Genomic DNA, 10239 nt, shown 5'->3' on the forward strand with positions numbered 1-10239 from the left:
TTCGAATTTAGGGACTATTTCTTCTCGGTGAATGAATGCAAACTATTTTCTGGGATATGCTGCGTCGGTCGGTACGCGGTAGATCAAAAGACTAGAGGGCCCACTGGCCACTTGGACTCATTCAGCTTAGCCTTTGACTCGGTTTGAGTTTCCAGATTTTAGAATATCACGAATGCCAGTTGGGTAAGTGTCGGGCCAGTTAACAATGGAGGTAACACAAGTAACTTAGGCAACACCGCCCTCCATGGAAACACATACCCTATCACTGTATCAATGAATTGCAGATTTTTAGATGGTGATCTCAGTCAGTGAGTGTGTGATCGGATGTACACGTCAGCTTTGGAGGTACCGCTGATGTAAACACAACTGCGAGGATTGAAATGAACTGTACTGTAGGCTATCCAACATTAGCCCTAGCATGCCTAGGCTTACATTACATCATCCGTTTTAAAGGTTTAGTCAGTGCATAGTTATGTAATCTAGTTTGACGTTTCAGGGCTCCTTGTTATTTTAAGATCTGTGTCATCGCTTAACTCTGTCTAAATAGATGCTTTGGCTCTTTGGCGGCGCAGGCCCGTGTCTACTTAACAAGCTTGGCAAGTCCACATCATCAGTCATAATGATATTATATCAAGACAGCACATCGGACAGAGACCTTTTTGGCGGTAGTAATATTGAAAACTCTGTACATTTACACGATGAATAGGTGATCCCCGCATGCATAACGACTTCCTATTTCACTGATTTGGAAAAGTAACACATCAACGTTTATAAATCCCTTCATAAAATGTAAGTATTTTTAGGTCATAATTAAAGTCTTTGCTCTTGTTTTTTTCCGTTTTGAAAATGCAGTTTGTGTGTATTACAGGTTCCCAATTGAGCTCAAGTTTTATCCCAAAGTAGGCTTCTTAACAATCCAGCACTTAATTTTGAAGCATTTTGGTAACTCAGACTGTTTGCTTTTGCGTTTGTAATGTTCATTGTGATCTATAGCCTATTTTGTCAAAAAACATATTCTGGCTGTCACAGTTCAGTGTTTTACTGACTAACTTGTAGAAAGATTCCTTGGAAAATTCTAACATCTTTGATTGTATTGCCACCAGGTCCACTATTTTGCCACATACACTGTACATTTACTGAAAACCAATCAAACTTAAAAATCAGTGGTGTAACTGACCTAGCAACAATGCAGTCAGGGACATTAGTCATGAAGTTCTTGTTGACACAATATGCATCTTTCTTGAAATGGAATCATTTTTCATTTTTTCCTGCAGAATGGCACCTCTGCAACTTGCACACCTCCTTCGCTTTATTTGTATATTGGGATTCTGTTTTATAAGCTGTGTGGTGGCCGCCTTTGGATTTGGTAAGTGTTGTCAACCCCAACTACAGTGCCAGCCCTGGCTGTAGTTGGAATGGTCCCGATGACATTGCTGCACTTACGCTGGCCAAACTGTAATAGGCAAATCTGGATAAAAGAACTTTGTAACATCCAGGGCTCACACCCTGCAGTATTTAAAAAGAAAAGAAGTGCTCATTTGACATTTCACCCATGACACTAGCAATGTAAAAACTAGATTTGTACGACATGTCCTGCATTTCCAGCTCAATGTTGATGTATATATGTACATGTTTGATATCCCACTTCGGCATCTTTTGGAATATCTTTGGTATACTTATACAATTTAGCTTTTGCTGGTCCAAGAGAAATAATGTTTGGATTTCGTTTCACTTGAGAAGTAGGATTTCACATTTTGGAGCAGAAAGAACTATGGTCATCAAGTGAAATCTGCACTTCATAGAGTCTACAGCTTTCCGGGAGATCACAGAGTTGTTTCAGTCATTTGTTGAAATCGACATTTAAGTTATTCATCAGACCGTACATGTAGATGGATGCACTTTTTAGCTGCCAGTTACAGAGCCTCACCAAGTTGGTGACACGTTTCTGGACTACTGACAGAAATAATTTCACATGGTGTGTGCTTTTGATCAACCTCTGGGCGTGTTTCAAGGCTTTGCCTTGATTGTCATTTATTTGTCCATCCTGTGAATTTACTGTTTTAGGGAGTGACCGAATCCTGCTAGACGATGTCAAAGTCCTCACTCTGTACGACAGTAAAATGACACGGGGAAGACGCAGTAGCCCCGTCCCACAGGTAACATCTTGCGTTTTTAGGGGGGTTCACTTCTAGGGTTAGAGACTCCAACCTCTTCTCTGAACAAGGAGATGGGCCCCAATACTGAAACTCAACAAGGTAGACCAACCCCTCCCCCCAAATAAGAGGCATATTTGGTTTCTGCTTTAGTAAGAATTTAGAATCACTGAATATCTGATCAAATGAAAGCCCAAATATTTAATGATTGAATTGACTGAACTTTTGTAGCTTTGGTAGATATAGTGTTGACATCCAAACTTTTTACCAGAGGTGTGGTGCTCCGGTGGTATCAAAATGACATTTGGGTTACGAAGTATACTTCATTGTTTACTGAACAATTGTAAATCGCTGTCCTGTTATAATCTGTTTTAACATCCCTCAAAAATGTTGTGATTTACAGCATGTTTTTTTATGCCAGTGTTGCAGTCGAAACCTCTTGAAACCTTCACAAGACCATCGCAAAGACCTCCAGTCTGAATTTAAGCCGCAAGCTATTCCAATGAATGCCAAAACAACAGCATTCTATGTCATAGTTCACCCAGTTACCTTTGACTGGTCTTGCAAATGGCCTTGCCATGGTCCGGACCACCACGCTGGCTTATGCTAATACTTTGAAAGCTGCATTTAGAAACTTAGATGGCCTGTTAAATGGCATGTTTTTCCATCGCCATCTCGACAGCAGGTATTGCTGCCTTTCTGCTGTGGCACACTGAGACTCACATTCTTTACTTTCTGTATGTGTTAGCTGAAATGCGTCGGTGGATCGGCAGGATGTTCAGCTTTCAGACCCCAGGTAGTCCAGTGTTACAACCGAGGATCAGACGGCTACGACATACAGGTAGGGAAGATACTTGAATTCCAGTTAGATTCTCCGTCCCCCAATTCTGGAATGGTTCCTATGAGTGAAGAAACTAATGAAGGCTAGCCAAATCCGTACAGGGAGAAGGCGGTTATAGCTTCAAGCCCCGCCCAGGGAAGCCTGTGAAATTTCCGCTGCACGCTTTCAGAAGGCATTGAGCATACAGTGCATAGGGCCCAGTGAAATAAAAGGTTAAGGTTCTTTTGTAAAAGAAAGTGGGGTTTTTAAATCATAAAGAGTTTTTCACCATACCAAAACATAATCTTTTTAGATAGAAAGTCAAAGCATATTTCAGATTCAACAAAAAAATAGAAAAATGTTTTAAAAATTGGAAGGGATGAGAAACTATTTTGTTTTCTTACACGGCCTAATTAAAATGTTTCCAAAAAGGCCAAATCAAATCTTGGATTTATGCTAAAATGCCATCTACAAGTACATAAAGTTCATTAGTCAAGTCCTCCTTCTTTTGGCAGTGGGAATGTAAGACGGACATGGACAACAGTTACAGATTTGGGCAGATCGAGGTGACCTGCGAGGGCTATAACTCCCCTGATGATGAGTATGTTTTGAAGGGCTCCTGTGGTGTAAGTCGGCCGAGTTACAATTATGACACCATCATCTCTAAGAAACAAATGTCCTTCGAGAAGTTTCAACTCCTCGATTTTCCACTTACCCCAATTCCATCCTCGACCACCAACCTGCCAACCACACCCCCTCATACACACAGTCACACACACAAATCAAACTACAAGTAATGCCTGTTCTTGCTCATCTGAAACTTGATGTGTGCAGAGTGTGCCTGTGGGGAGGTGGGAAGGTTCAACAACCTAAATCACTATCCCTTTTCCTATCCCTCTAGCAGACGCCCCTTATATCCAATACTAAACCTCACCCATCCTGGAAAACAAAAAATCCTGAAATCGGTGCCACCTCTCAATTCATTAGTAGGGCAGGTGTTTTACCCCAGCACTTGTGAACATTTGTCAGTTGTGAAGAAGCTCTTGCAGTGTGATTACGGTTGGTGACTCATAATCAGATGGTCAGAGGTTCCAGTCCAACTGCTGGCTATAAGTTGTGTCTTAGAGCAAGTCACTTCACCCCTGCTTGCTTCTCTCCACCCAAGAGCATAAACGGGTACCAGCATATAGCTGGGGAGCGACCTGTGATGTTCTAGCATCCAATCCACTTGGAAATAGACATATTTTGGTATTGTCGTGCGAAGGAAAGCAATCCGCCAAGACTAGGTCAGCCTCTTTTGCAATTTGCTGAGGACTCAGTTCCAAGGTACGGTAAATTTTGATCCATTTTTCAACTGTGCTTCTCTCGCACTCCAGTTGGAGTACACGCTGGACCTCACTAAAGAAGGCATGCAGTCGCAGAAGTACCAGAACCAACACAGTTACTATGGCGACGACGGTTACCAGAGCAGCAGTTACCAGGGGCACAGGCGTAAGAGTTCCAGCATCGGCGACTGGATCACGCTGGCCATAATTGGCGTCATCATCTACGGGATCTACCGTAGCTGCATTGCCACCAGCACCCACAAATATCCTTGGCTATCTCAGCAATTTCAACCCACCCCACCCCCCACCCCCATCAATCAAAAATTCACAACGGTGTTTTGGAAGACATTGCAGAATTGAAGAAGTAAAAGAAAGGGAGAAGGGAGGGAAGGTATTGAAATCACCAATTTCCTGAAAAATACCTGGGAACTAAAACCACCCTTCACCATAAAATGTTATCAGTTTGCTGCTGATGAGTGCCCCTCCCCCCCAAAACCCCATAAAATCTTGCCCCAGGGAATTTCCCGCTTGGTAACACCCGCAAACACTAAAAATAGCTGTGGTAGGTTGTTGTCCATCCAGACCCTTTTCAGGGGTATTTTAAAAGATTGAATGCATAGATCATGAATCTTTAACGTAACTTCACTCCAGATAGGCCTGATGACGGCTACCCACGACATACCGGCTACGGGTCAGGCTTCGGTTCGGGCGGTGGCCCACCACCCCCAGGCTTCCGTCCCGGCTACGGCTCCGACAGCTGCTCTGGCTCCCAGGGAGGTGGGGCATTCGGAACAGGGGGCAGACAGGGAGGAATGGGTGGAGGGGGATTTTGGAGCGGCGCTGCAACAGGGGGAATTCTGGGATACCTGTTCGGGAGCAGAGGAAAGTGAGTTCAGATGTTAGGAATTGTTAGGGTTTCTTTGAAATTATGCATATTTGCCTGTTATTCAGTTTTGTTTTAACTGGCATAAACATTTTTGTACATTGAAGTTGAAGTTGAGTTTTGCTTAGATGTCATCCCTGTAGCTGTCATTCAGATAGTTTGTGTCCAACCAGTTCTTCAAGTCGTAATATCTTGCTTTTTATGCTTAGGTTATTCATTGGATTTGTAAAGCCATTGTATGAGTCTGTGGGAATAAAAACCTCAGCTCCCCAAAACAAAGATAAGACAGGAAATAACCCCAAACCCAGTCGCCATCCTTGTTGACAGCTAAATATTGCACTTTTCTTCTTATTTCAGTCGGGGCTACGGTTACGGTTACGGCGCGCCTACGTATGGGCGTCGTGGCTACAGCACCGGTGGCTTTTTTGGAGGGGGCGGGGGCAGTGGCTTCAGGGGAGGTGGATTCAGTGGGGGAAGTTTTGGCGGAGGGGGTTCCTCAGGCACCAGAACGGCGTCCGGTGAGTAAATAGAGAGGTCACAATCGTTTGAGTCCAGGTCATTGTTTCTTTGTGAGATGCATGAGCACACTCTTTGGGCTGCCATTACACTGAATATGCATGAGTACACTCATCAAGGATAAAAAATGAAATGAGAAACATTGTTAAGGGTACTACAGGTAGCTATGTGCATTTATAAGTCTGTTGAACATTTTTTTACATCATTCAAACCACTATGGACACATTCATTTCTTTTATTTTTAAATTTCACAATTTTCCCCAAATTTTCTCCCCAAAAATTTAACGGTCGCAGTCAAAACAGGGTAGGTTAAGAAACAGGAAGCATAATAACTTCTTTGGGGAGGTGGGCTTGACAATGAAAGTACTTTTTAATTTTTTTGAAACCATCATCAGAAAAGTCACTTTACGTGTGAAACTAGATTACAGACGCGTCGCAAATAACTTGGTAATAACTGGGGGAAATGGTGAATGTTTTGTTTCTTGCAACTTCGCTTTAGACTGATTTGTTCCTTCACAAAAAAGTGGATATTATTGAGCGTTTTACGCATAGGTATACCTGTGTGAGCCTTGGTTCATACATGTAGGTTTGTGGAAAGTTTGGAGTCTTCACTTGTAGTTTCAACAACAGCTTATGACATCGGTTGGTGCTTTGCAGGTTTTGGTTCAACAAGGAGGCGTTAACCGGAAGAACGATTGTGCTGAAGGTACCGTGGAAACAGATGCCGTGGAAACATTTTCAAAGCAGTGTGCACTTTATATAATCTGTATATGTTTCATTGATGTATAATTCTTTTCTTTTCTATCCACTTGTTCACAATTTGACGATAGGAATTTAACTCAAATTAAAAATGAAATTTAAGGTAGAATAGTTCTGTCACTAAATGCACACGCGCACTTATGCCGCGAAAATATTTATTACTTTTACCAAGTTGCACATGAGTTGGAAATATGTAACATTTTTTTATATTAAAACTTTATCTGTCTTGTATATTTTTAATATTCCAGAAATAAGATCTCAAATTAATTGTTTTCAAAAAAGTATTTTGAAATGTTATGGTGGTCTAATTGATGCGGAGCACACCAGTTCGTTGTTTTTAAAATGGTGTAACGGCTGTAAAATGCCAAAATTAGTCCAGTCTCTGAGTTTGATGGACAGGTTGGGGGGTGTTTCTGGATCCGCCAGTAATAGGTGGTTCTCATCAGTGAACAACATATCAGTGTACAGTATTAGAATTTTAGGGTAGGCTATAAATCTGGGGTCCAATTTGTTTGATGTCCCTGTCAGTTCCGACATCAGGTTCTGTACGTTTAGAACACATTCTTTAATTTCCAAGAGTGATCAAAGTGATCAAGTAAGGCAAATTACCTGCCAAACAAGTAAGAATAATTTGAAGTCAATTTCTGTGATGCAGGTTGGGCGTAGCGCTTGGATATAATTATGGAGACCACCGAGACACTTGGCTGTGAATAAAATTGGAGAAGCATGACTTCAACTGCCCGAGGTCCATTTTTGTGGACCTCACACATCCTGTAGTGGTGACAATTTGAATTTGAATGCGCATCTGGAATGTTTTAGAGAGTTGTGTGCAAAAACACGAAAACCACCACATATGCACGCTGTGTACAGACGCTCAACTCGGTGGCATGGGTCTACCGCAGAATTTTTTTCAATCTTTTGGGAATCTTTTTTCGAATCTAGTTTTGGAGCTTCGCCCCACTCCTTTGAGATCCCTGGGCAGCGGCGTAACTACTGGAAAACACACGTTGAACCCCACTTTCTCTGTTGTACATATCCAGCATACCTGCCAACGTCTTCCTGAGGTCAGGCATCACCACCTAATAGATCAGAATTTTGAATGAACCGAGGGCTCATTTAGATACATTTTAATCTATTGTGTGGTAATGCCCGACCTCAGGAAGGAGTACGACAGGTTGGCAGGACTGGATTCCAGTAACACACTTTCCATGGTCATACTTTTTCCATGCAATAGTAAAGCAGTTTTAATGAATGAATAAATTTGAAAAACGCAAAGTGTACTTGTAGATATTGGTAGAAAATGAAGATATTCAGGATTTCTGGGCCTTGAAAGTGTCCTCAAGCAATTATTATCAATTACAAGTATGTGGTTGAAATAAACTCCCTTTCAACAATATCGAGCACTTATTCCAGTCATATTTTTGACGTGTCCGCTTTGTTTTTCTCGTAAGATGGGTGCTAAGAGTTTTAGAAAACTTGTATCGTGGAAGCTGGTAGGCCTACTTTGCAGTATCCTTTGAGAAGTTACAGTAGTTTTTTGGCTATCGTATTACCCTAATTTCACATGAATATAAAAACTTCTATCAAATCTTGTATGTTATTCTGATACTAAATCAAATGGTTCAGTCAGGATGACTAACCATTTCATTTGCCCTCAAAAATGAGAGTTTCCGAAAAAATTATCCAAAAATGGCTAACGGTGCCAACAACGTTACCAGTTTTATTTCACAGTTTCTGAACGATGCAGTGCCCTTTGGATTTGAAAGACCAATTTTTAGAACGAGTTTTTTTTCGAACGATAATAATACTCCCGGAAAGAATTTCACAGACAATTTGAAAGACTAGCATGAGACGAAACCAAATGAGTGATGTGTATAGCATGCTTTGAAATAGTGCTGTTATCGTGCATGCAAGGGCAACCTTGGTTGCTCGACTGAGCCCGTCGCATGATCAAAGTCGCATAGCTCTCGTCCAGTTTGAGCGCCCTCAACGTGTTCAATGCACGGATGTTATATAACAAAGAATCTGGGCGTGTCTTGGAAACCCCTGTAAACCGAAAACATTGAGACGTCAAAAGCAATAACCAGGAACGTGTTCGGGTTGGCCCACAAAAACGAAGAACCAGAAAGGGGTTATGTTATCTGACAGAGGTAAGCTCAAGGGAACAGACGACGCTGCTGGTGAACATCATTTTCACTGAATATTCGGCATGTTTCTATCCAGTGCTGCTCTCACCTTTCGTGTGCGTGCTAGAAGAAATGTTACCCTTAATTAAAAATCGGGTTATTTTTGTTCCATCTAATAGCTGGGGGGTGGATTCCATTATCACGACATATTCAAAGTTTGAACTCATTCCAACATATTATATATCGTTTTGTAGTTTTTTGAGGTGGCATTTGAAGTGGTTATATACGTGCATTGAGCATCGCAGTGGATAGAGTGTACATTTTTGGCTGACCCCTTTCTGGAAAAAAAATGCGCTCTGCACGAGAACAGTATTTCCGATTTTTGCATAAATGGTGTCAAAATGACCGCAAAGAGTTACTCTAAAAATTCCAAAATGACTCAACCTGTGAAAAAAATGCTCTGCGACGATATCGAAAAACTTGAATAGCGAGGGGGCGGCGGATTCCGCCCCGGGCTGTTTTAGGTGAAGTCTCTTTTTGATTGGCTGCTTGTAATAACAAATCTTGAAATGTATAATTCAGTCACTCATTTTATTCTTTATTGAAGGCAAAATCCGTTCATGGCAACAATAGTCCTACCAGCCAACGATCACCTTTTTATTCGGTACGGTGAGATGGCTTGAACAGTGCCAAGCAGCGCAAGAGCATGTACTTTCGAGTCCAGAAGTGTTTAGAAGTGACCTCTGTGAAGTTCAGCGTGCCATATCGTGCCCAACTTTTACATGGCCGGATGATTTAGTTTATTTTTGACCGTGGTGGACTTGTTTGGTTGTGGCTTGAATTAAATTACGCAAGAGTTCATGGTTTGTGTTTCTCTCTGTGGAATCGTGTGGAATTTAAAGCCGCAGCCAAGTAATCTGGACACGCGGCATTTGACAGTAGTTTACTGATTGTCAAACCAATTAGTCACTCGACATATGAATCTCCTTCATGCCAACAGTAGAGATACCGCTTTCGGAATATACTTTTCTTTCCACTTTATTTTACTTTCCCGACTACGTGTCCCCAATAATTCGGACGAATTTACTCGTATATTGTCTGTACTGGTGACGAAACAAAAATTCCACGTCGCAAACCCAGCCACAGAAATTCTGATGCTAAAAACGAAACTATCAGTATTATTGGTTTCTGCGCAATTTTGGTTTCGAAAAAGCAATCAACTACTGACGGGCAAATACTGGCCAGCGGCAGGAAACCAGCGCAGTTGAGTGACATTTGAATTGGCAGTTGAGTGACAAGTGACATTCGATGCCACATGACTCCCATGACGGGAAACGCTTCACGGAAACGTTAAAGTGTAGGTGCAGTGAATTAGTCTTACACTACGTTTTTCTGCAACTTTGCATTCTTCAATGGAAACTCTTTTATTTTCCTGTTTGGTTAAATGCATTAAAAAGTGAATGCTTCAAAACAGTTAATTTAAATTATCCATGCTTTTATGAACAACTGAGGGCGCTGTTGTTGTGAAGTCATCTAGGGAAGACATGGCTCAGTGCATAGGTGTTTTTGTTCAAACTGCGATGCCAGAATTACCAAATGAAAACATCCATGAGAACGGGATTCATTTGATGCCTCCTTATGCTATGCACATAACAAG

The 10239-nt window shown here is 41.7% G+C and overlaps 1 protein-coding gene across 3 annotated transcripts; it reads left to right on the top strand.

The window, feature by feature from the left end:
- The first annotated feature begins 33 nt into the window (after positions 1 to 33).
- LOC110977767 (store-operated calcium entry-associated regulatory factor-like) lies at positions 34 to 7852 on the top strand. 3 transcript variants are annotated; one of them, XM_022232192.2, is made up of 9 exons: positions 34 to 183; positions 1275 to 1366; positions 2065 to 2156; positions 2902 to 2994; positions 3489 to 3599; positions 4350 to 4561; positions 4945 to 5184; positions 5539 to 5699; positions 6355 to 7852. In XM_022232192.2, exons 1-9 carry the CDS (start codon positions 173 to 175, stop codon positions 6378 to 6380), a joined length of 1038 nt encoding a protein of 345 aa, XP_022087884.2. In that variant the 5' UTR covers positions 34 to 172; the 3' UTR covers positions 6381 to 7852. The 3 variants fall into 3 exon arrangements, with proteins under 3 accessions (XP_022087884.2, XP_022087882.2, XP_022087885.2); XM_022232190.2 differs by lacking the exon at positions 34 to 183 and adding an exon at positions 194 to 345; XM_022232193.2 differs by lacking the exon at positions 34 to 183 and adding an exon at positions 411 to 789.
- The last annotated feature ends 2387 nt before the right edge of the window (positions 7853 to 10239 follow it).

The sequence above is a fragment of the Acanthaster planci genome, linkage group LG12, assembly GCF_054643075.1.
Source record: "Acanthaster planci isolate LZ-2023a linkage group LG12, COTS_SCS, whole genome shotgun sequence".
Taxonomy (NCBI): Eukaryota; Metazoa; Echinodermata; class Asteroidea; order Valvatida; family Acanthasteridae; genus Acanthaster; species Acanthaster planci.

Coding starts and splice junctions, on each gene's coding strand:
- LOC110977767 (XM_022232190.2), top strand. CDS start 293: ATGGTGATCTCAGTCAGTGAGTGTGTGATCGGATGTACACGTCAGCTT. Junction 1,367..2,064: donor GGTGGCCGCCTTTGGATTTG/GTAAGTGTTGTC, acceptor TTACTGTTTTAG/GGAGTGACCGAATCCTGCTA. Junction 2,157..2,901: donor GCAGTAGCCCCGTCCCACAG/GTAACATCTTGC, acceptor TGTATGTGTTAG/CTGAAATGCGTCGGTGGATC.